The 26,953-nt window shown below is 43.4% G+C and overlaps 1 protein-coding gene across 1 annotated transcript in view; it reads left to right on the top strand.

The window, feature by feature from the left end:
- The window catches only part of PWP2 (PWP2 small subunit processome component), a 360,035-nt gene that overhangs the window by 289,802 nt on the left and 43,280 nt on the right, over window positions 1–26,953 (top strand). The window contains exons 17-19 of the mRNA XM_033941702.1: window positions 6,338–6,403; window positions 7,659–7,877; window positions 20,002–20,152. Of these exons, the coding sequence (XP_033797593.1) occupies window positions 6,338–6,403; window positions 7,659–7,877; window positions 20,002–20,152 (436 nt within the window). The remainder of the gene's footprint in view (window positions 1–6,337; window positions 6,404–7,658; window positions 7,878–20,001; window positions 20,153–26,953) is intronic.

Raw genomic sequence — 26,953 nt, 5'->3', positions numbered from 1 at the left:
GTCTTACTAATCAGTATCGCCACCCCTGCCCGCTTATGAGTTGAAGATGCTGCATGCACTGCGGCTACCCAGGACCTCCTCAATTTCTGATGTTCCAAGTCTGTAAGTCGGGTTTCTTGCAGACAGGCTATGTCGACCTTATGTCGTTTGAGCTGTGTTAAAATTTTTGTTCGTTTTATGGGAGAGGTAATGTCCGAAACATTCCAGGATACTTTTCTCAAAGTGTTAGCCAGCAGGTACAAAAGGGGCTAGTACAAACATATAAAATGCTAAGTGCGGAAAAAATCCACCCCGGGTTCCCAGCCATACCCAGGGCAGCCACATGACGCTCAGGACCTGCCCGAGTAGCACCAGTACCATGGTAAATGTCAGGTGCAGGAGTCTCGCAGCAGGGTCTGATCCCACCCTTCCCAATAATCGAAAGAATACCAGCAGCAACCACGTAGGCCAAGGACTCCCCCCCCCTGGAACCCCAACCCCCACCCTCCCTTCCTAACCTTCTCCCCAATTGCATGGTTGTGGTCACAGCCTCAGGTTCGCCCTAGGCGGTCCAAAATGTGTGAAAGATCACAAAACAATGCCACTCCAGGCCCCGAGTTCCCATACAGTAAATACAATAGTCATAAGAGCAGTCTGCAGAGCAAATGAACGTTAGGATGAGCTCAAATATACAGTATATCAATTTCTGAACTAGAACAGGAAAAAACACAAAATTGTAAACAAACTTAAACCAGAATAGCAAGTAACAGCCATATTATCTGAGATCCAGGCTTCCCCCAAACCAGGAGATCCCGGTGCATCCACAATGCCACAGGCACACAGGAGCATGTGACAAACAAGGAAGCACACCATGTGATCTTTCATGTAAAGTCCGACTGGGGCAACACCTGAGTGTTCACATAAAGGGCCGCCTCAGCCGCGGCCTCAAATACCTGCCAGCGTCCCTGATGGTAAATTTTCAAAGTGGCTGGATATAAAAAGAGAAAGCGTATTTTTTTTCAGCCAAAGAGGAGCAAAGTGGGTAGAATTGCTTCCTGCGCTCCGTTAGGGCCACAGAGTAGTCCTGGAAAATGCGCATCTCAGACTCCTCAAATGCTAAAGTCTCCCGAAGTTGTTTATATTTGCGCAAGATTTCCACTTTATGGTTATAGTTTAAAAGTTTGGCTAGCCGGTGTGCTCTCTCCAGTCGAATAGGCCCCAGGCCCTCCTTCAAGGGAAAGGAACTGGTCAGCCAGGCCTCCAGCACCTGCAGGAGCTTAGGACCGGGTACTGTTTCCGGAATCCCCAAAAAAACGTAAGTTAGATCTTCTGGATCTATTTTCAAGATCATCCAGTCTTTCTGCTTGTTTTTGAGTCAGAGCCTGCAGTTCCTGTAACGTGGTGTCATGTGCCTGCTGTGTATCCTCGACGCTGGAAACCCGAGTCTCCAGCGCTGTGGTACGGCTAGTAGTCTCCATAAGTAGATTTTCAAGCTTTTGGAGCTGTTCAGAAAGTTTTTCTATGCTGGGCTGCATTGTCACTGTTACTGCTTGAGTAAGGGCCGTCAGCGCCTCCGGCGCTATTTGCTGAATCGCGGCTATGGTGGTGACCGGCGCCATTTTGTCAGCGCCGTGCTGCAGGCGGTCCCGATCCTTTTTTTGAGTGCAGTTGGACATCGGCGACGCAGGAGAGGACAGAAATCTGTCCTTATATTGTGTACAGCAAGCGCTGCAAAGCGCTGTCTCCCGGCTCACCTCCAAAGGCTAGTAACAGGGCGCTTCAGGACTCGGGGCCCGGGAGCTCAGGCAGCCTGCTTCTGCCTTGGCTCAGTGCATCACGTGATCTCCCTGGTTTCTAGTTTAATAGATAAGATTTTAATGTATGGTTGATACGTTCCACAATGGCTTGTCCTGTAGAATCATAAGACAAGCCGTGAATCAGCAGGATATCCCATTGTAAGTAAAACTCAGAAAAAGCATTGGAAGAATATGCAGAGCCATTGTTTTTTTAAAGTTTTTGGCTTTCCCATAACAGCAATGCATTGTAACATATGATTAATTACTTGATTCGTTGTTTCTCCTGTTTGTAATGTTACCCAAAAATAACCAGAATAGGTGTCAATAGTAACGTGCAGATATTTCCATTTCCCGAAAGGGGGATATTGTGTGACATCCATGTGCCACACTTGATTTACTGTAAGTCCCCTGGGGTTTACCCCGTACTTAGCAGCAGAATGCAGCTGAGAGCATTTGTGGGCAAAATTGAACTATAGGTGTAGCTTGATTGATGTAAGAATATTTGTCATTAAATGACTTTTTAAATAAATAATTGATTGGAAATATACTAGATTTGTGCAGTTATTAGAACAATTTGAGACATCAGTTTAAACAGGATTGATTGGCAAAAAGATTCCTGTTTAATTGGTTGGAGAAAAGAGGAGACTGCTCCTAGATGGAGTAACAGAGGAAGAAATTCAGCAATGGACAAATTTGCAGTGTATAGAAGGAATTTAGTATAATTCTCATTTAGGTTTCCTACAAGTAACCTGCACTCCTGTGAATATTTGAGAAGTTGTTTCCTGGTAGCATACCTGAGTGTGGATCTCTGAGCCTGAGTTTCCAGCTATCTTGGTATCTGTTGAGCTTGCTCCAAGTTGCCGACCCTACCAGGCATATCTATGGTTGCCTCCCAGTGATATCATAGGGGGTCTCACAGTTCTCTACAAGAGATTTGCGCTCCTGTGGTGCTTGGCCCAGGGCATGGGTAGAGGGTCATGCCCTGAGGGGCACGCTTTGCCCCTTGGAAGCCCCTTGAAACTCCAAGGGGAATAAAGATAAAGGGATTCCTTATTCTTTAGTTTTGGACTTACATTTTCCCATTATCAATCTACTTAAAATAAAGTATCCACCCCGGTCCCAGTTGGCCCATGGATAATGTGATCATATGTCCGTTTTTGAACGGGACCATCCCATTTTTAGGTACCCTATTCCGTTGTCCCCAAGCACAGCTTTGCACGTTGCATGTGAGCGGCCCGGGTGGCAGCGACCCTCACCATGCTCAAGTACATCCCCCTCTGGCGCTGCAACCAGCTGTGCCCAATGAGATCTACCATTACAGCCACAGCCTGGAGGAGCTGCTGCTTGACACCAACCAGCAGCGGGAGGTGCCCAAGCCCGCTGCAAATAGGAAAGATGGAAAGAAAGAAAGAAAGGGGGACAGGGATAGAGAGAGAGAAAGAAAGGGGGCAGGGAGAGAGAATGAAAGGGGGACAGGGAGAGAGAGAGAGAGAAAGAAAGGGGGCAGGGAGAGAGAGAGAAAGAAAGAAAAACAGACAGAACGGATGCACAGTCAGAAGGAAGTGCAATCAGAGACTCACCAGACGACAAAAAGGTAGGAAAAATGATTTTATTTTCAATTTAGTGATCAAAATGTTTGTTTTGAGAATTTATATCTGCTGTCTATATTTTGCATTATATTTGCCTATTTTTCTATAATTGTTACTGAGGTGACATTACTTATTTTAAAATCATCTGTCTTGACCTCTTTGAAACCCCCCGACTATTAACATAATAACATTATGTAGAGATATGTAACATTTTCTCTACATATAGTATGCTTTGTTTTTGTTTTTTTAATTTTATGGTTACCATTATGATTAATAAGATATTCTGTATACTGTACATGAAAAATTAATGGAAGAAATTGGGGGCAGGGCTGGGGCGGGGCTGAAAATTAGTAGATGTCCCATTTTGAGGAAAAAAATAAATGGTCACGTTACCCATGGACGTCATTTTGCATCAGTAGGTAATTAGAATTTTAGTCAAAAGCAGGATTCTTCACCAACAAAGGTCTCATTGTCCCCTCAAGAGCATATTCCTCCCACTCCTTCTATATATTGCGATAAGAGGACCTTATTTGAAGTTCCTCTGCCAGAGACTTGATCCCTGAAGGATGTACAAAGATCGACAAAGCTAACTTTTACTAAAATACCTCAGATGGTGACTTTGTTAGATTCTTCATTGAATGAAGAAAAGCAAGATGTTACCCTTAAAGACTTGTGGGATATCAATCAAAGAATGGAAGGGATGTTAAGATCAGTTATTTCGCAGATTAAGGTTTTCTCACAAGAAGTTGTCAAAAAAATTTCCCAATGTGGGTTCAAATGTTACTTTATTGGATAAACACTGTAGTATAGTTGAATCTCAAGTGTCAGCTCTACAGGCTGTTTCAGCCTCTGCAATAAAAGACTTGTAATATACATTTTAAAATGGAAATGCTTGAGAATGCAGATATTAATTTTCATATTATATATTTACATTACATTAGGGATTTCTATTCCGCCATTACCTTGCAGTTCAAGGCGGATTACAAAAGAATTATCCAAGATGTATTACAACAAGAACTTACAAAACTTTCACCTGAGATCCTATTGAGGAAATGCCTCGAGTCTAGATATGGAAAATGCTGCTACTATGACTTTTTTGAAATAAGAACATAAGAATTGCCATTGCTGGGTCAGACCAGTGGTCCATCGTGCCCAGCAGTCCGCTCCCGCGGCGGCCCCTAGGTCAAGGACCTGAGCCCTAACTGAGTCTAGCCTTACCTGTGTACGTTCTGATCTAGCAGGAACTTGTCTAACTTTGTCTTGAATCCCTGGAGGGTGTTTTCCCCTACAACAGCCTCCAGAAGAGCGTTCCAGTTTTCCACCACTCTCTGGGTGAAAAAGAACTTCCATACATTTGTACTGAATCTATCCCCTTTCAACTTTAGAGAGTGCCCTCTCGTTCTCCCCACCTTGGAGAGGGTGAACAACCTGTCTTTATCTACTAAGTCTATTCCCTTCATTATCTTGAATGTTTCTATCATGTCCCCTCTTATCTCCTCTTTTCAAGGGAGAAGAGGCCCAGTTTCTCTAATCTCTCGCTGTACGATAACTCCTCCAGCCTCCAGGAGTTAATCGTCTAGTACAGTTCCCAACCCTGCCCTGGAGGACCACCAAGCCAGTCGGGTTTTCAGGATAGCCTTAATGAATATGCATGAGAGAGATCTGCCTATAATGGAGGAGCCAGGCATGCAGATCTGCTCCATGCATATTCATTAGGGCTATCCTGAAAACCCGACTGGCCTGGTGGTCCTCCAGGACAGTGTTGGGAACCACTGGTCTAGTACCTTTAGGATTAGATCTTACTGCTTTTTTTAGAGGATTCTTGAGATAAGATACAGACAAAATCAACCCTTTTGGTAACTTGTCTTAATGAAGGTGATAAATCTTTCATAGTGAAGTTATACTTTAAAAAAGAGAGACAAAAATTTCCATCGAGCTAAGGGAATAATATTTCCAGAAGTAGCCAGAGCAACCCAATTAAGGCGGAAGTCCTTTTTGGCTTTGAAGCCTAAGGTGGTTTCTCTGAGTGCTACTTTTATTTCCCCCCTTGTAAATGTTTAATTTCCAAAATAATGACTATTTTTTTTAGATCTGCTTCAATTAGAACAATTCTTGAAAGACTGAGAATAAAATATCTTGACAAATTAATATTTAAGCAAATGCTATGCTGATAAATAATTTTGGGAAGATATATCCTAACATCATTTTCCTTATATTAATTTCTTTAAGTTATTGAAGGCAACTTCTTCATTGAAGGGGGCTGTTTGGTATTTCTTTAATGTTTTTTTCCTTTGTATAATTGAAATGATTACCATTTTTCTTATAAGCTTTTGGGATTGTATGTTACAAAAATCCCATCCAATTTGAAAAATTCAATTACAAAAAATCTGCTTACAGCCCCCATGCCCCCTATCTGCCAAACTTAATTGGGAGGGTAGTGATGACTTGCCTATCTGGTTCAGTCTTTGCTGAATTTTTAGAATCATTACTTTCTAGGCCCAAAACTGATCTGAAGACCTATCCCCCTCCCACTTTTTTAACCTAAGAATTGGAGGGCAGAATTTTTGAAGATAAATATTGTCACATGTACTCCCAGGCTTGCCCTCATTCCCCTATCCCCTCAAAAGGCAGTTCATCAAGATTTTAAATAAACTAATTCCTCCACATCTAATTCAGCATAAAAATTGTTCTTGAAGAATTTTGAACTTTAAATATAACTCAGTTAGCAAATATTTTTTATTGAACCCTGACTTTAGGTCTGCATTTACACTGGGTTTTATTAAACTATGGAAGAGCTTCTTACCAGGGTCCAGCAAGGTAAATGCTCCGATGCTCATAGGAATTGAATGAGCGTCGCAGCATTTACCTCACCGGCTCGCGATAAGAAACTCTTCCATACTTTCATAAAAGGAGCCTTTGGTTTTTGGCATACCAGTCACAACCTTAAGTAATTTGCAGTGCATTTCTTTGCAGGTGATATGAGTTCCCGGTACTTTAAACCAGAGATCAGAGTTACCTGTCTTCGCTTCTCCCCCACAGGTACATACATGCTGTTCTTTTTTTAAGCTGTTATGACCTCCTTAGTAACATTAGCAAGCAAAGAAGGCAATATTCAAAACATTTTCATTGGTAAAACACTTACCCATGGAAATGGGTTCTTTGAAAACTGTCCGTATTGTATGCAGGTATTTACAGTATATATTTTATGGGCCTGATATTCAACCCGCAGCCAGTATTGGGGTATGTTGGGCCTCCAGCATTGAATATCTGGGTTAGTGCAGCAATGTTTATACCAATGTCTTAACTTTGTGGATAAAATTAGGACAGCCTTATGGGAAATGGTGGTGATCAAAGTTGGAATAGATAAAGTTCACACATACTCAGTGGCATAGGGAGGGTGGGAAGTGCTTGGGGCGGTGGTGCCCCCCCCGTCGCACCCTCCTCTGCCCCCCATCCCCTTCCGCACCCCCTTGCCACACTCGCGCCGTCCCTTCCCATCCCATAGCTCTAAATCTTCACCATTGTGAGCAGCTTCTCCATCTGTTGCTCGCACTGGCTTTCCCTCTGATGTCACTTCCTGGCCCCACGACTTGGAAGTGATTTCAGAGAGAGCCAGACCTGCACAAATAACAGGCTAGAGTAGTTGCTTGCAATGGCAAAGAGAGGGTGTGAGGAGGGCGGAGAGGACTTAGGGCGCTCTGAACAACCCCACGCCCCCTCTTACTATGCCACTGCACCTACTGTAGCTCCATAGTAGTGAAGCTTTTACTCAAATTGAGCAGAAGCATTCTGAGGAGTGGGGAACTTTGAAATATACACACATTTGGGAAAAAAGGAGATGCAATTGTTTGTATTTTTTCATTATACATTTTTCAAATAAAACATACAATTGTACTTTAGAAAGTGGTGTAATCTACTTTGCAGCTAACATAATAGATGTTGCTCAATTAGGGGGCCAGACTCGCACCTGCAATTCTTTGCATATTTGAAATCCAGCTATGGAAACATGAAAATTGTCCCCATACTGTCCTAAAATTCCTCTGGCTTGTTTTGATGGGTTTAGTGAGAGGAGAGTATATACGCATTTGTGGTTGCAGGTGTAGGAGGGGTGAGATTTGTTTCCTAGCTTGGTGATATGTTTTGGTATAATTGTTAATTGTTTGTTTTAAGTAGGATGTGCATAGCCTCTTGATTAGGTCCTCATTTTTTAATGTTTTCAGTATGGAAAATATTTATGTATCCAATTAAGTTCCCAAAATGTAATATGTATGTTGTGTTCCTCCTTCCTTTCCAGGCCGTAGCTGGGCTGCAACCACTACTGAAGGTCTTCTGATATATTCTCTAGACTCTACAGTAATCTTTGATCCCTTTGAATTGGATCTGGACATCACTACCAGCAATGTACGAAAAGTGCTGTGGCGAAAGGAATTCACAGCTGCTATTGTCATGGCATTCCGGCTCAATGAAAAGAATCTTATTAAGGAAGTTCTAGAACATGTGCCTTGCAATGAAAGTAAGAAGCTCTTTCAACTTAACTTCACCTTGTGTCAGGGACATGACCCTTTAATAAGGAACTGGGGGTCTTATTTTTTAACTATAGTTTTTATTGGATCTCAGCAATAAGCAAACACTATCAGCCAGAATGTGAGAAAAGAGCTTAGGATCAACATTGATCAGGGAAATAGGGTGGTAAGAAGCAGGGTTTATGGCTGGTTTGCCAGGTTTCAAAATCAGGGTGATAAGCGTCTCGTTTGCAAAACAAGGAAAAGAACCTTTCAAAATTACCTCATTATAATAAGATAGCAAGGAACCACAGAGATGAGGCGTCAACAACCGTTAACATTCACCTGAAAATCCATCTGGGCCAGGGGTCTTACCTAGCTTGGTTGCTTTGATAGCCTGTTGCAATTCTTTCGCTTGAAGAGGCATATTCACAGTGTCCTCAGGCAGGTGTGGCAACCCAGACAATTTAAGATAGTCTATAACAGTGTTCTTCAACTGTTGGTCCGTGGACCGGTGTCAGTCCTCAAAAATTTTCTGCCAGTCCATGAAGGATTCAGGTCCCCTCCTCAAACTGCACACTGGGCAGAAAGATAGGCTTCTGTGCTGGCATCAACTAACTTGCAACTTCCTGTTACCATCGCATATGCCAGGACTCCTGATATGTATGCCTTCTGCCGCATATGACTTCTGCCTTCTTTGCATATGCTGGGACTCCTGCCTAGCATGCCGGGACTCCTGCCCAGCAAGGGCCCCAAGGCTGCTTGATGAAACTGCACCTAAATTACTGCTACCAGTAGCTGTGTGGCGAAGTTAAAAGCACACAGAGCTGCCGCTAGGCTAGAGAAGAAAAATTTGCTGGAGAGGGAAGGAAGAAGGGGTACTCCTGGACAGGGGAGAAAAAAGGAAGGGAAGAGAGTTACTATTGTATAAGGGGGAGGAGGGAAGGGAGAAGGGATACTGCTAGACAGGGAAGGAGGAAAATAGGAAGGAAACAGCTGGCAGGGAGATTAGAGGAGGAGAAGTGGTCAGGATGGAATGGAGAGATCAGATGAGGGAAAGGGGAGAGACAGAGGAATGAGAAAATAAATATAGATTGACGCTGGGAAGGGGGTCAGCAGAGAAATAAGGAGAAAAGGACAAAGACGCTAGATCTGGTATAGGAGAGATAAAATGATAGAGAGCAGTGAAGCTGGAATGAATCATGTAAAATGGAAAGAGGGGGTGCAGGCTGTATGGAAAGGGGAGAGGGGCATAGAAAGAAGGCAGATACCATATGGAAGGGGGAGAGGGCAGACAGTGGATGGAAGGGGCAGATGCTGGATTGGAGAGACAGAGGGCAGACGCTGGAAGGAAGAGAGTGAAAAGACGATGAAAGCAGAAACCAGAGATGACAAAAGGTAGAAAAAATAATAATTTTATATCGAATTTGAAATAATATCCTGATAGAGCTGGTGTTCGACATAACTGGGGACTGCAAAGCCCAGGCAGTGCTTCTTTAGCTTTCAGCTGGCTCTGACCAGGGGGCTGTTGCTCCAGTTGCACTTCCCTAACACTATTCCTGTCATGTGTGACTGCGATATTCTGTTAGCATTATATTTCTGTGTACCATTCTGTAATAATTTGGCTTATTCAGTATTCTTGATAGTAGAGGGGATATATGTGAAGGGGAGGAGAGATAGGGGTTTTGTTGTTCCTCACCCTATTTTATTTGTATTTATAAAATGACAATTGCACAGAATATTGTTTCTTTTTATACTTTAATAAAATGTGTTCAATATAAAATCAAACTATTTGAGGCTTGTGCAGATGGGATCAAATGGTTTGTGGGGACGGAGCTTGCGGGGACAGAGCGGAGATGGTTTTTTTTATTTCAGTCTTAGTAGTTTGCCAGTGCACAAAATAATTCTTTTATTTCTGCCAGTCCATAGGTGTAAAAAGATTGAAGAACACTGGTCTTTAATAAGACCCGAAGAAGTGGGTGATGGAGAATCATACAATTTCACAAATAAATCCAGTAGAGAATTTGTCACCTCTTTAGTCCGGGATACTACTCTGCACCTGGAGTGCGAAGAGTGAGAATAGGCTTCCTTTTTTTTTTTTAGTTCAATAATTTTATTGAATATTATAAGAATTATAAACAGAAAGCAGTTCAAACACATAGAATCATATTAAAAATCATGTATCAATTATTCGTATCTACAATCGTTTGAATAGAACTAGATTAATGAAAAGGATCCAGAGTATCTGGAACTGCTTAGAAAAGGAACAGAAAAAGACAGAGAAGCAGGAGGGATAAGAGAAAGAGAGAGAAAGATAAAGGAAGAGAGAGAGAAAGAGAAATAGAGAGAGAGAGAGAGAGAGGCAGAAGTGTCTATAGAGCAGAACGAACATATGAATCTAAGAATGACCAAGGTGATTTGTTTCGTGTCAAGTTTGTGGAGGATCGAGAAAACAATTTCTTCTCATATGCATAAGATTCAAATTTGTGGTACATACTTAAAGAGTTCCACCAGAAGGTGTAGTCTAGTAATGAGGATGATTTCCAGTTTTTCAGAATATGCATTAGAGCTGTCACAAACATGGTGTCAATGAGTTTAGGCGGGCAATTTGATTGTGCAAAACATGGGTGTTGAGAACGAAGAATTATAATGTCCATGGAGATCACTTCTGAACATTTAGTAATAGATTTTATGGTATCCCAAATACGAAGCCAAAAGGAATGAACCATATTGCAGTGGAAAAGCATGTGATCGAGAGTTCTGGGTGCTTTCAGACAATTCCAACAGGTAGAGTCTTGTTGTAGATTCGCTTTCCACATACGATATGGAGTCCATACTGCATTCCACATAACAAAGTACATTGATTGCGAAACTCTGGATGATAAAAGAGGACGATTTGTGAAAGACCAGAAGAGTTCCCAATCTATTTCAGAAAGCGTGGTTTTCAAAATAGAGTCCCAATGGCTCATAGATTGAGATGAAAAAGTGAAGAAGTGATCTCTTAGTATACCATAAAAAAGAGATATTGCCTTACCCTTCATTAAAGCCAGAGTAGACCAATGACGAACAGTTTGAATAGAGGTCATAAAGTCAGGGCGTGTATGTATATTAGCTAATATTCCAGTAAGCATAAGCCATTGTGATCGTACAGAGGATGGGAGTGAGTATGTGGAACGGAAAATATCAAAGGGGACAAAAGAATTAGAGGAGATCAATTGATGGACAAACCACACACCCGCCCGCTGCCACCTCTTCCATGAGAGGGATCTTCCGCTGATCTGAATTTTAGAGTTATTCCAAAGGGACATGAGTGGGCCTTCATCAGCGTGAATTTCAGCCGCTGCATCTAATAGGCGTAAAGCATGCTGCGTTGCACATAATAAAGAATACCTTCTCAAGTGTCTAGGTATTGACACTGTAAGAAAGCACGAGACGTGCAGTGGTGTACATAAAAAGCGTTCCATTTCAAACCATGCTGGTTGATCTTGAGGGTTCGAATCAACTATCCATTGAGCTCCATGTTTGGCTAATGATGCAATATAATAGTAGTAAAAATCTGGTAGATTTAGGCCGCCATTAATCTTAGAGGCCTTCAGCTTGGCGAGAGCAATACGAGGTTTTTTCTTGTTCCAAATAAATTCAGAAATTTTCATATTAAGCCAATGAAAGAATTTTTTCCGGCATAAAAGGGGAAGCATAATTAATTTGTGGAGCCAGAGTCATTTTAATGGAGGCTATTCTACCCCACCAGGACAGATAAAGCGGGGACCAACGTGTTGTAGTATTTAAAACTAAATTTTTGATTTTGGATATGTTAAGATCCTGAGCATGATCTGGATCTTTATGAATTAGGATTCCCAAATATTTCACAGCTCCTTGTGACCATGGAAAAGAGAAATGAGCTAGATCTGAGAAGGAAATATGGTCATTGAGAGGAAAGATCTCCGACTTCTCCCAATTGACAGAGTATCCCGAGAGACGAGAATATTGGGAAACTATGTAAATGAGATGGGGTAGAGAGACAAGAGGATCTCTGAGAAAGAGGAGAACGTCATCGGCATAAGCTGCCAATTTAATGTCTCGATTGGATGAGGGAATACCTTTTATTAGGGAACACTGTCGGATAGCAGATAATAGAGGTTCCAATGCTAAATCAAATAATAATGGTGAAAGGGGACAGCCTTGACGGGTACCTCTGTGAAGGGAAAATCTATTAGAGAGAGAGTTATTAATCAGGATACGGGCCGTGGGTTGACGATATAATGTTTCTATCCAATTTGTGAAAAAGGAACCAAAGTTGTACCATTTCAGTACTCGGAATAAGAAAGGCCACTCCACTCGGTCAAAGGCCTTTTCAGCATCGATGGCCAGGCCAATCACAGGCTCCGACATTGTTTTGGCGTGAGCATTTATATGATGAAATAAACGTAAATTATCTCCTATATATCTTTGTTTGATGAATCCCGTTTGATCTTTATGTACGAGGGTTGGGATCACTGTGTTAAGTCTTAGTGCTAGAATTTTCGCCATGATTTTGTAATCCAAATTGAGGAGAGAGATAGGACGAAAATTTTTAACCAAAGTAGAATCCCTATCTGGCTTGGGAATAACTACAATGGTGGCCTCAGTGAAGTTAAATTGTTTGTCCGGAGTGGAGTGGAGGAAATCATAATATGTTAGAAGTTGAGGTGCCAAGAGAGCTCGGAAACTTTTAAAAAACTCACCAGTAAACCCATCTGGTCCAGGGGCTTTCCCAGTGGGTAAGGAGGATATAGCAGTCTCAATCTCATTTGTAGTTATAGGAGCATCTAGTTTTGCTTTAATAGATTCCGATATAGTCGGATAAGCTAAAGAAGCAAGAAAAGAATCTATGTCCGAATCAGGGGCCGAAGACTCAGAATGATATAGGGCAGTATAAAATTTTTCAAATTGGGAGGAAATCAAAGATCTGGTTCTTACTAATTGTCCTGATGGGTCTTGAATAGCTGAAATGTGTAAACGTTTTGATTTGGTTTTGAGATATCTAGCTAAAGGGCGACCCATAAGATTATCTCCCATATAGTGACCAGAAGTTGAAATAAAGATATCTCGTCGGGCCGTGCAAGAGACCAAAGTATTATATTCATATTTAAGATTTTGAATACGTTGGAATAAGGATGGATTATGTAAATGAGTAGACATATGTTGTAATTCTAGGTTTTTGATAGAGATTTCCAATTCTTTTTCTTTTTGCATGGATTGTTTCTTTTTCCAGGAAGCAAGCTTAATCAATTCACCTCTGAGAGAAGCTTTGTAGGCTTCCCAGACGATAGAAGGACAAATTTCTGGATCTTTTGTATTGAGTTCGAAGAATTCTGTAGTAAAGGATTTGATTTTGTCCACTATTATCTCATCTAAGAGTAAGGTATTGTTAAGTCGCCAAGAGGGAGATTCTTTGTGCGGAGCAGAAACAGATAAATGCAAAGAAATAGCTGCATGGTCTGTAAGAGATATTGGGTGTATGATAGTGCTTGTCACATCTTGAATGAGAGAAGAGGAAAGAAGAAAGAAATCAATCCTCGAGTAGGTGTTATGTGGCGGTGAAAAGTGGGAATATTCCCTACCTTTTGGATTTAGTAAGCGCCATGGATCTACAAGGGAGAAGGCTTCTTTTAAAGCATGTAGAGCTGCAAAAGATTTGGATTTGGAGGGTCTGCAAGAGGATGATCTGTCTATGTAAATATCTTGAATTTGATTGAAATCCCCGCCCAGTATCAGAGAACGAGAATCGTGTTCAACTAACGCCAGCTGAAGGTCTTTGAAAAAGTCTGGGTGGTCCAAGACAGGAGCGTAAATGTTAAGGAACACAAAATCTACAGAGTGCAACGCAGCATGCACTAGACACCATCTACCGTCAGAATCCGTTTTAACAGAGTGAACAACAGGGGATAGCTTGTCACTGAGAAGTATTGATATCCCATTTTTCTTCCTCTGAGTTGCAGGAGAATATAAATGAGTGGAATATCCCTTCAACTTAAATTTCAAGGAGGCGGGAGGTGGGTCTCCTGTAAATATATCACATCAGGATGTTTATTAGACACATAGTTGGCTATCTTTTTTCTTTTAATAGGATGGTTCAAACCATTCACATTAAAAGAAAGGATATGTAAGTCAGCCATAATCTATTATATGTGGTGTTAGAACATAGCAGATATCACCTTTATAAGAAAAAAGCAAAGACATAACCAAAATATCAAACAGACACTTCTGCCAGAAGGTAGAAATAAAGAAAGCATAAGATAAAGAGCAAATAGACTAGCAGTGACAGCATAATACAAGGTCAGAAAAAAGAAAGACCAAATTATCATGCATGGAAGAAAACAGTTTAAGGGTGCTCCTGTGAGCACGGAGAGATAACACATACGGAACAGCTAACATTATTTCACACTCACTTAATTTGAGAAACATGAAAGTGGTGTGCTTTTTCACACAAAGCAATAAATTGTACAGTCATGTATTAGCAAGCTATAACAGCAGAAAACCTTAACAGCAGAGAACATTAACAGCAGGAACCAGATGCAAGCATAGACATCAGTAGCTCAGCATGTCAGCGCATTTTCAGAGAGTCCAGGAATGCAGTCAGCTCCTCAGGATCAGTGTAAGAAGTAGTGCGGTTATTGTAGGTAACTTTCATCCTGGCAGGATACATAAGACCGTATTTGGCTCCAATGTCTTTGAGCTCTTGCCGGTGAGAGAGAAAAGCCTTTCTCTTCAAGGCTGTGGTTTTAGCCAGATCTGGAACAATGAAAAATTTCCTGCCTTGATGTAGTAGCTGAGGTTTAGATTTTGCTGTTGTGAGGATCTGTAATGTGTGTTGAAATCTGAGGAGTTTAGCCACAATAGGCCTGGGAGAAGATGCATGTGTAGAGAGGTGAGACGGCACGCGGTGAGCACGCTCTATTTCCAATGGAGGTGAGAAGACAAGACCCAGGGTAGCAGGCAGGAAAGCAGACAGAAAGGCAACCATATCAGAGCCCTCCGATGATTCAGGTATCCCAATAATTCTTAAGTTGGATCTTCTGCTGCGATTAGAAAGATCTTCATAGTCTCTTTGTAAAGTAGTGATTAGTTTATCATGTTTAGATACCGTTTCTTGTAGTGAAGATATGACAGATGTTTTTTCCTCTAGGACGTCTAAACGATGTCGGGCATCTACAAATTGGGAATTAATTGCCTCAATCTCACTTCTTAAAAGTTTGATTTCATCAACCTGTTCCTGAATTATGCTCCGATTTGATCTTATTTCTTTCAGGAGCAAGTCAAGTGAAGCCTCATCATTCTTCGGCACCATTTTCTCTGGTGTGTTCAGATCAGATTTCAGCTTCTTCCCTCCGATCGATATAGATGGAGCAGTTTCGTTTTTTGTCGATTTTGTAGGCGACATAGGAACTTTTTCAAAAATAAGCACTTTTTAATCAGTTTTGAGTGTGGGTGAGGAGGAGTAATTATTTCATGTTTGTGGTCCTCGCGGTAGTCAAGCCTTAATGATGTTGGTTTAGATTGAGGCGGTTAATTTGTTATTTGTAGTTTGTTATGAAGTCTTAAAGAAAGAAACAGTTATTGCGGTTGAATTATAAGTTGGACTGTTTGTGCTTCGCTTAGTCGTGCGCCTTAGCCGGCGCGCCGAACGGCTGCGCCGTTGAGCTGTTGAATTTAAAGTTTCCCGGCACGGGCTGGGGGGCGGAGCAAGCAAGCTCGCTCGCTCGCTCGCACGCCCGGCCCAGCAGTAAGAGCAGCGTCGGCTGGGCTGGTTAAAGCAGGGCAGGCAGCCGCTGCGGGAGACGTCCTGTCGGGTTGGTCCGGGGCTGAGAGGGTTGTCCCCAAGCAGTAACAGCTGCTGTAAGATGGCTCCTCCGCTCCTCCGCTTGAGCCGTTGAGTTTAAAGTTTCCCGGCACGGGCTGGGGGGCGGAGCAAGCAAGCTCGCTCGCTCGCACGCCCGGCCCAGCAGTAAGAGCAGCGTCGGCTGGGCTGGTTAAAGCAGGGCAGGCAGCCGCTGCGGGAGACGTCCTGTCGGGTTGGTCCGGGGCTGAGAGGGTTGTCCCCAAGCAGTAACAGCTGCTGTAAGATGGCTCCTCCGCTTGAGCCGTTGAGTTTAAAGTTTCCCGGCACGGGCTGGGGGGCGGAGCAAGCAAGCTCGCTCGCTCGCACGCCCGGCCCAGCAGTAAGAGCAGCGTCGGCTGGGCTGGTTAAAGCAGGGCAGGCAGCCGCTGCGGGAGACGTCCTGTCGGGTTGGTCCGGGGCTGAGAGGGTTGTCCCCAAGCAGTAACAGCTGCTGTAAGATGGATCCTCCGCTCCTCCGCTTGAGCCGTTGAGTTTAAAGTTTCCCGGCACGGGCTGGGGGGCGGAGCAAGCAAGCTCGCTCGCTCGCACGCCCGGCCCAGCAGTAAGAGCAGCGTCGGCTGGGCTGGTTAAAGCAGGGCAGGCAGCCGCTGCGGGAGACGTCCTGTCGGGTTGGTCCGGGGCTGAGAGGGTTGTCCCCAAGCAGTAACAGCTGCTGTAAGATGGCTCCTCCGCTCCTCCTAGGCTTCCTACCCACATGTTATTAACCAAGCGGGCCGACAAACGTTCCGGCTTATTTCCAAAATGCTGGAAGTGGTATTTATGAAAGGAAGTCCACCACTGAAAATGGGAATGCAGCAAAGATTTGAGGGCGATTTAAGATGTCAGGTAACGCACATCCAATGGGTGAGAAAGATGAGCCCGCTTAGCAGAGTGCAAGGTCCTTTCTAGAGTTACAATTCCCCGATGAAGCCTACAAGCTCTGGCAATAGTATAAGAGGTAATATGGCCCCGGATCACTGCCTTTGCCATCTCCCAGAAAAGAAGGGAGTCCTCCTAGTGTTGAGAATTGTGATACACAAAGTCATCCCACTGAGCAAGTAAGAACTTTTTGAAGTCAAGATCTTGACTTCAAGATAGTATGGAAACCACCAACACTGGGAACAAGTGTACAAAACATCCAAGTAGACATCCAGCCAAATAGGAGTATGATCAGAGATATTTAAAGGGCTTGTCTCTGCGGCAAGCACATGAGAAAACAATTCAGGAGATACAAATATATAATCTATCCTGGACTAAGTGCTGTGCGTGTGAGAGAGGTGAGTATAATCAGAACTCCAGGATGCAACAAACGCCAGGGGTCAAGCAGATTAAGGGTGGTGCAAAAATCCAAAAGCAACTGACCTCAGGAGCACAATGAAGTCAACAAATGATCTGGGTCAAAAACCAAGTTGAAGTCACCTAGTAAGCCTTAAAGAGTGGCGAAACGGGTCCCATCGGGCCATCAGTCATTGGCCTATATTTAAAGATAACTGCCAATTTTCTGTTCTAGCATTCTTAAATTGAAAGTTTTGAACATGAATGAAAGTTGTTTGAGAGGTTTTTCAGACCAATGAAAGATACCCTTACCTGCTAATTTGCTGATTTAACTGTTGGCATCCTCATATTTCAAAGAGTCACATTTCACATGATAAAGGCATAAGATCTCAACCTTGTGAATATAATTGTGCAGCTTAACAATGATAACTCTGGGCTTTGTAGAGTCAGGGCCTCACCGGCCCAACCGGTGTGCTCGTTCTAACCGCACAGGTCCTGCTGTGGTTGGGAAAAGAAATTTGCGGTTCAACCAGGTCTCCATTGTTGATAATAAGGTGGAGTCAGGAATTGATTCAGGAATCCCCAAGAATCTGAGATTGTCCTGATGTGAACAGTTCTCAAGCTCCTCTATTTTGTCAGCTTGCTTTTGCACAAGTCTCCACAGCTCTGCTACCTCAGATGACATCACTGCAGAGGTATTTTCAACAAGCTAAACCTGTTGGTCTAACTCGCCAGTCCAGCAAGTGGTATCGGAAAATAAGCCTTCTAAATAGGTAAGTTGGTTCGAGAGCAGCACCAACCTGGGGTCCAGGGTCGATACCACTGCTAATTTCAAAGCCTCCAGATGTGCAGGCCAAAGTTGCAAGGTGTTGTCAGGAAAAACACCATCTTGGTCTAGGTCGCTTTGCTCTGTTCGCGATCTCTTTTCTGCATCATGGTACTCATGGATCCTGGAAATTTCAGAATGAATCTGTCTATAGACCATTCAGACAGGCTCGGGAGAATTTGCAGGCGAGTTGTACCCCAAAAACAAGTAGATTAAAGCAGGGATGGTGTCAGGGAACCACGAACAGAGGTAGAGCATGTCTGCCGCAGCACAGCACATCACGTGGCCTCCAGAAATTCTTTTATGAAAAGCTAAAGATTTTCCTGATGGATTAAATGGAATTCAATTTACTATCGTGATATTTACAGTAATCGTTGAAGAAGTGAATACAGCTATAGGAACTGGAGGTTGCCTAGTTTCTAGGAAATTCTTTAAATGCTCCGGATTATGAAATAAGTTCTCTCCAACAACTTAACTATACACTTACATGGAAATTGTAGGAAAATGGTCCCTGTGAGATCTAAGACCATTGTGAGTCCATTTTGATTGTCCACCCCTCTATCTCCCCCCATCCCACAGAAAGGCAGTATATCAAATCCATTACCCTTTAAGAATCGAATGAAATTAGGGCATCCCTCAGGTATGAGATTTACCACTTGTGTGTGTTGTATATCATGCTGTTTACAGAATTCCCTGTTAGTGGTATTTTTCGCTCCATAAGACGCACCTGACCATAAGATGCACCCTAGATTTAGAGGAGGAAAAACCAAGAAAAAAATATTCTAATCCAAATTGTGCCTCTGAACCCAGCCCCCTAGAAAAATATACAAATATACTGCAGCAGACAGATTTTGATCACTAAATTGAAATCCTACCTTTGTTGTCTGGTGATTTCTGGTTGCACTAGTTACAGTACTCCCCCCAAAATTCACGAGGGTTACGTTCGCAGAGTGATCATGAATATTGGAAGAGTACTCTAATCGGCACTCCCCCTCCTCCTCTCTTGCTCCGGCCTGAGCTGCACCACTGGGCAGAGTAGAAGGATAGCCCGAGAAACCATCATTTACAGGGGACATTGCTAGGGATGAGCGCACAGCGCTGGGGGGGGGTAGGGAGGGGAGAAGATCAACACTGAGTGCCAAATACCACCAGATTCACCCTGCTTCGCAATTTTCCAACCCTTGGTGCAAAATGACACCCTGCCCTGACCTGCCACTGGAAACTGAGACTCTGGATGCAACACTTTGGAAATCTGAAGTTGTTCAATTCATGTTGAGCCTTTGCAGCTTCTAAAGCTTCTTCAAACAGGCAGGACCGATGTTAGATATCCTGGGGCCCAGGGCAAAAATTTTTGAAAGGAACTCCAAAGCCTGCCAGCAGACTGTGCCTTTTTCACCTCAGATCGGACAGGCTAAGATCCCCTGTAGCAAGGAAACCAAGGTAATTGTCCTGTTTACACACCCTTAATACTGACCTTAAAGATCTGTCTCTGAAATTAATATTTCGCTCAGTTTAATAATGCCTTTTCATTAGTACCTTCTTGTTCCATTATTTTTAGTTCAATCTCTCATTGTCGCGCCGATTCCTCCTCCCTGGTCCACCACTCGCCCACTGCTGCCGCAACTCCACAAGGGAAGGGCCGGCGGCATGCAATTGGGCCCACCAGCCTTCTCCAGACATCAATTCTGACATCAGAGATAGGACTTTCTCTCCAAAATCAGAGTTGATGTCGCAGCAAGACATGTAGGCCTGATTGCATGCCGCCGGCCCTTCTCTTCCTTTCCTGTGGCGGCTAGTGGGTAAGAGGGTGGTGAGCAGCACTGGCAGGGGCTTTCCTGCGGTGGTGAGCAGGTAAGAGGGCAGCAAGTAGCACCGGATGGGAGGGAATGAGCAGCAGCAGAACGCCAGGGGGGGCGGAGGTGTATTCGCTCCATAAGACACTCCTCCTTGTCCACCCCTTTTATGGGGGTGAAAAAAGTGTGTCTTATAGAATGAAAAATACAGTAAATAACTTTGTTTCTCTGTCTACAGTTGAGAATGTAGATGTACAGAGTTTTCAGACAAGAGAGCATATATTTTTATGTGCCTCAGAGTATAAGAACATGTACAGTGCTTTCATAGACCATTACATTTTCCTTAGCCTTAAATTTCTTTTCTTCCTGTTTTTCTGCAGTCGATGTTGTCTGTTCTTCTCTCCCGGAGCTGTATGTGGAGAAGGTTTTGCAGTTCTTGGCATCTGCCTTAGAGACCTCTCAGCATCTAGAGTTCTATCTGACTTGGACCCAGCGGTTGCTTTTGCTCCATGGACAGAAACTAAAGACAAGGTTAGTAACCCTGCAGAATAAAAGTAAAAATGTTTCAGTCACTACAGGATGCTGGCGCAGATAACTTTTTGTTCCAGTGCAATAAGTGAGACATTCTAGACCAGGGGTGTCCAACCCACATAAGAACATAAGAACTGCCATCTCTGGATCAGACCCATGGTCCATCGAGTCCGGTGATCCGCACACACGGAGGCCCAGTCAGGTATACACCTGATGTAGTTTTAGTCACCCATATCCCTCTATGCCTCTCGTAAGGAGATGTGCATCTAATTTGCCTTTAAATCCTAGCACAGTGGATTCCTTAATAACCTCCTTTGGGAGAGCATTCCAGGCGTCTACCACTCACTGTGTGAAGCAGAACTTCCTGATATTTGTCCTGGACTTGTCCCCCCTTAGCTTCAAACCATGTCCTCTTGTCCATGTCACGTTAGACAATGTAAATAATTTATTTTCCTGCTCTATTTTATTGATGCCTTTCAGTATTTTGAACGTCTCGATCATGTCCCCTCGCAGCCTCCTCTTCTCAAGGGAGAACAGTCCCAGTTTCTTGAGTCGTTCCTCATATTCCAAGTTCTCCATACCTCTTATTAGCTTCGTTGCTCGTCTCTGCACCCTCTCCAGCAGTTTTATATCCTTCTTTAGGTTGGGAGACCAATGCTCTATAAAGCGGCATTATGACTTTCTTCGATCTACTCGTGATTCCTTTCTTTATCATGCCTAACATTCTGTTTGCTTTCTTTGCCACTGCCGCGCATTGTGCCGATGGCTTCAGGGTCCTATCTATCAGTACACCCAGGTCCTTTTCTTGTTCGCTCTTACCCAGAGTTGCGCCTGACATTCTATACTCGTGTTCCTTATTCTTACTACCTAAATGCATTACTTTGCATTTCTCCACGTTGAACTTCATCTGCCATTTCTCTAACTGATACAAGTCGCACTGGAGTTCCTCGCTATCCTCCTGCGATCTGATTGCCCGGCATAGCTTTGTGTCGTCTGCAAACTTAATGATCTCACTGGATATTCCGTCTTCCAGGTCATTGATATAAATATTAAAGAGGATCGGCCCAAGTACCGAGCCCTGGGGCACACCACTAGTCACTTTCTCCCAGTCTGAGAGCTTCCCATTTATGCCCACTCTCTGCTTTCTGTTTTCCAGCCATTTGCCTATCCACCTTTGTATATCTCCCTCTATTCCATGGCTTTGTAGTTTCCTGAGAAGTCTTTCATGTGGAACTTTGTCGAACGCTTTCTGGAAGTCCAAATATATTATGTCCACCGGCATTCCACTATCAATTTGCTTGTTCACGGTCTCAAAAAATTGAAGTAAATTCATTAAACATGATTTCCCTTTCCTGAACCTATGTTGACTGGGTTTCAGCAAGTCGTGTGTATCTAAGTGCCGGACTATGCTATCCTTGATCAGTGCTTCAACCATCTTTCCAGGGACAGACGTAAGGCTCACAGGTCTGTAGTTGCCCGGTTCTCCTCTCAATCCTTTTTTGAAAATTGGCGTGACGTTCGCTATCTTCCAGTCGTCTGATATCTGTCCAGTTCTGATTGTCAGATTGGCAAGTTTTTGCAATAACTCTCCGATTTCAACCTTCAATTCAATCCCACGGCCCTGTGAAGAATTTTGTGCGGCCCCCACTCGCACTCAAGGACAATGTGGTGTTTCATCTGCCGCCCCCAGCTGTTTAACGTCTTGCCGGCTCCCTCCTCCGTCTTGCTGCAGCATTCACTCAAAGCCGAGGGCAGCGGCTCCTATGTACCTCCTGTGGCTGACCTGGAAGCGTTCCCTCTGATGTCATGACGTTAGAGGGAACGCTTCCAGATCAGCCGCAGGAGGCGCGTGGGAGCCGCTGCCCGCGGCTTTGAGCAAACACTGTAAGACGGAGGAGGGAGCAGGAAAAAGGTAAACAACCGCGGCCCAGACGAGAGAAAGGGAGACGGGCATGAGACTTGAGAGGGAGGGAGCACAAACTTAGGAAAAATGATGGAAGAAAGGAGGGTGGGGCATGAACTTAGGACACAGAATAAAGGGAAAGATAGACGGGAGCATGAGCCATAAGATGGAAGAATGGAGGGAATGAGGGAAAGAGATGCAGAGGTGAGGGAGATAATAGAAAGGGAAAATTGGGTGTCTGAGAGAGGGAAAGAGATGGTGCAATTGGGGAGATAAAGAAAGAGGAGAACTTATTGGGCAGAGAGAGGAGGGATGGAGACAGAGAGAGAATTATTGGACATGGTGGTGGGAAAGGAGTGAGGTAAAGATGCATGGGCGCAGAGAGAAGGGGGAGAACATGCTAGGCCGAGGAAGCCTCCTGGATGTTGGGGGGAGGGTATTAAAAGAAATTCCAGATTGGGCCTGGGGGGAGAGCTTATGGGGCCAGAAACAGATGACAGAGAGAGAGATGGTGGGCAATGGTCTGAAGGGAGAGAAGTTGGACACGGGGTGGTGTGGAGGAAGAGGGAAAGAGATACTTGAAGAGAGAACTGTTGGCAAGAGAAAGGAAGAAATGGTGGACCTGGGGAAGGGAGGCAGGCAGACAGGGGGAGAGATGGGATGGGGGCAGTTGGGAAGAGAAAGGGAGAGAAGTTGGATGTAGGGATGGGAGGGAGGGAGAAATGTTAGGCCTGTGGATGGAAGGCAGAGGATAGAAGGCAGAGAGAAGCAGCATCTCTTTCTTTTCTCCATTTCATTGTTCAGCATCAAGGGGGGAGGGAAGAAGAAAAACAGAAAAGAGAGGGAACAAAATGTTGGACCATGGAGATAGAGGAGGAGAGATGGAACCATGGAAGGGCAGGAGGGAAGAGAACTGGGATAAGATGATGCTAGGGGATGGAAAGAAAGGGACAGGAAGCTATAGCTTGACCAGTGGAGAGAGGGACAGGGAGTTATAGCCTGACCAGTGCAGAGAAGGAGGGGGATTCGGAAAGTGGTGAGCCTTGTGGATGAGGTCAAAACGGAGATGACAAGTGAGAGAGCAGTGAGTACAGTGGTAGAAATATGGTAATGGGGAGTAGATAGAAGGGAATAGGAGGCTGGGAAATGAGTGAGATGGGAAATGGGAGAGCTAGGGACTGAGAGAAGATGGAGAATTGAGAGGTAGCTGAACATTTAAAAAGAAGAAGGTTGAGAAAGAAGACAAGATTTGAGTGGACAGAGGCAGAAAAGAAAAAGTTAAGAAAGCTGAAAGGGAAAAATCAATACATTGGAGATAAGCATAAGAAGGAAATGGAATGACAGAAGAGGAGAAGAAAATGGACAGAAGACACTGGAAAGAGAATTAGTTGAAGATAGACAAAAAGCAGAAAGAGAAACTGGGACCAAAATGATGGAAAAACAAAACATCCAGAAAACAAGGTAGAAAAATTTGTTTTATTTTGAATTTATTAACTGGAATATGTTAGCTTTGGGATATGTGCATCACAATTATTTTTATATTCAGTGTTGTAGTCATATATAGCTGATTTGGGGGAGGGACTGGAGCCCAAAATTAGTAGATGGGCACCAAAGTTTCTCCCTGCCTGAGTGCAATTTATAAATACTTGAGTTAGTGGGTAGAGAATGACACGGTAACAAAATTCATCACCGTTCCCGTCCCCGCGGATAACCGCAGTAAACAATCTTCATGTCATTCTTTAAGGAGAGAAGGAAGAATCAGAGAATGAATGGCCACAACCACTGACCCTCAAGCTTTGCTTTGAAGAATGCTGGAGTAGAAGGACTGAGGCTGAAATACACACTAAAAAATGAAATGGGATTATTTCCCGCGGTTATCCGCGGGGACGGGAACGGTGATGAATTTTGTCACCGTGTCATTCTCTATTAGTGGGGATTCCCAAGCCCTGCCAACTGAAGACATCTTCCTCCAGTCTGGCAACTCAAACTCTCCAAGCTTTTGCAGCCAATGGTAATATCCTCAAGCTGCCCCTGCTTTCATGCATGCATGAAAGCCAAGGGGAGGGTAGGGAGGAGGGAAGGCAGCAGCTCTGCAATATTGCTGCCAGCTGCAGGACCTGGGAAGTTGGAGGGGGAGGAAGTAGCTGTCAGTTGGTGAGGCTTGGGGATCCCTACTAGCTACAGCAGAGGAGATATTCATTTTGAGGGAGCCTAAGCTCAAAGTGGGAGGCCCATAAAAGGAGTAATATTTACCCTGATTAAATGATCCTCCATGTGCGCTGCTGACAGCTGATTCAGCATCCCCGCTCTGATGAGGCTCACCTCTGAAGAGGCTCACCGTAGCTGTAATAGAAGTGAATGGGAGAACCAGCAGCGTGCATCCCTGCTCATCATAGTGGGGATGCGGAAGCCTGTGGCTGCTCCCACTGTCAGCAGTGTACGTGGAGGATCACTCAGTCAGGGTAAGTATTACTGCTTTATGGGGTTCCTCTCCACAGTGTCCCTTTAATGAAGGGTTTTTTTTATTAGATATATACATCTTCTATATTAGTGATTGCAGATTTGGGACCTGTTCAACCTTTTTTTTGCTCATCGGCTAGTGTTAGTGTTTGTGTGGTCCCAGAAAAATTTTTTTCGGCTAATGCGGCCCAAGGAAGCCAAAAGGTTGGACACCCCTATTCTAGACAGTAGGGTTATTTCCTTTTAGCCGCATAGTTGCAGAAGGAATACATTCCAAATTTTCCATTCTGCCTCTGTATTACTCCACTGCAGTTTTCACGCCCTCTACAGTTTCTGTCCTTCTGCACATTTGACCACAGTTGTCTGTTCTGCTCTCCCCATTTCTTATTTTTAATTTGATGTAATTTTGTCCCCTCTTTGGGTAGTTCAGTGCTTGGAGTGATTTTGAAGATCTGCTTGCTTGATTATTCACAGACTCTTGTCTGTAGCTGACAGGCCGATCCCTCTGGGTACCTGTTAGCCAGCCTGCATAGTTTACTCCAGAGCTCAGGGCCATCCTTGAAGTAGTCTCACCTCTTGTTAAGCAGGGGTGGAGGTGTAGTCAGACATAGTAGTCTTACTGGCAGCCCGAAGATCAGATTGGTGAAAGCATTCCAAGTATTGTAGCAGTGATTTGAATCACCAAAATCGTCAACTGGGACAAATTTGTCTTTTTGGGTGGATCAAAATCTCCAACTGGCTAAGTATAGCAAGATCACTCATATAGCTATTACAATATAACTGTATCTATAAATGCTTAGAACCAATAAAGTAGAGAAATCACAATTGGGGACTAGCCCCTAAACGTGCCTCTCTTGGTCAATCACAGCATTTAAATGTAATGTTTTCTTTTGTGCTGCTGATGTGCTCAACTCTATGAAGTGCTTATATAACTGGTTTATAATTGTTAATACACTTATCTGAAGGAGTCTTGAAGACTTGCGGGTCCTGATGTGTTTCGCCAGACCAGCTTCCTCAGAGAACCCACTTCTACGTGACTGGAATGACCAAAACGGTCTACTACTTCATCTGAAAATAAAATGCACAATAAATCCTTTTAAATAGTGCTTTTCCTAACTATGTCTCTCACAGCACATTTGGAGGGTATCTCATGTTCTTCATATTGCTTCCTGTTTCCTATTCCCGGCTAACCCTATCCCCCCATTCTATTTTATATATATATATATATATTTTATTTCACATCAAAGAACATAACTTTGAAAATAAGGAAAAATCCCTTTCCCACTCTCAATTTATATTACTATGAGCACTGTCCACAAAATTGAGGAGAGAGGAACCATATACTCTCAAGGGAAGTTGAAATAAGGAGAAATAGCCTTGCCTTCCAAAAAATTTTGCAATTGATCTGGTTCATAAAAAACATATCTATTTGCCTAATAAGAAATATAGCATTTATAAGGAAAACAAAGTTGAAAGGTAGCCCCTAAACTTAACACTGATTGACGATAAGTCAGAAACATTTCTGCCTAGACTCTGTCCATTTTGAAACATCAGGAAATATCGCTGTCTTGTGACCATAGAATTAAACATTCTCAGTCCTATAGAATAGGCGAAGAATAGCTTCTTTATCCTGCAAAAAGACAAAAATCACTAATAAAGTAGACCTTGCTGAAATTTTAATTTGTGACGATTCTAAGATTCCAGTAAGATCCAGGTCACCAGTTTGTATTGTCTCTGTCTTTCTCTTCTTTAAGTAAATTTAAGTAATATAACTTCTGTAATGGTGGAATATTAGTCTCAGAACTGTTGTTAAAAATAATTGAAATAAATCTTTCAGAGATTGGAATCTGGATACCGGAAAATTAATCAGCTTCAGGTTTAAATTTCTATTAGTGTTCTCCAAATTTTCAGTTTTCCTTATCAATAAATTTTTATCTTTCATTTGCTGATTAGAAGAAAGTTTATAACTGAGACCAATTTTTCTATTTGATCTATTCTAATGGACTGTTGCTTCACCAAAGGGCTAAGAGGTAGAAAAGGAGAAGAGCCTGGTGAAGTTAAATCTGAAGAATCTTGTATGTTATTTCCCACATCCGTTGTCCTCTGGGAGCCGGTTCCTCCAGCAGTTAACACCAACTTGTAAATTTGGGTGAGATTGTATTGCCTCTGGGGTCAGGGGTGAAACCAACAGCCCTGACGGAGAAAACAACTCCGACGCTTCCTGTTGTGCTGTTTGCATCCCTGACAACATCCCAGGATGCGGTGGAACTCCAGGACCAGCAGGGCTCAGCGATACCTCGCTGTCCAAATCTGAGGCCTGCCCACCTCAGTTCACAGATATGCCCAATCCAAAAGGTATAGCATAAGATGATATAGCTGTTTAGCACAGTATATTGAAGTAACACAGGAAGATCACTCCTCTGTTTGCCCCTGCAGTT

The sequence above is a fragment of the Geotrypetes seraphini genome, chromosome 4 (assembly GCF_902459505.1).
Source record: "Geotrypetes seraphini chromosome 4, aGeoSer1.1, whole genome shotgun sequence".
NCBI lineage: Eukaryota > Metazoa > Chordata > Amphibia > Gymnophiona > Dermophiidae > Geotrypetes > Geotrypetes seraphini.
This window is presented reverse-complemented; position numbering and strand designations above follow the sequence as displayed.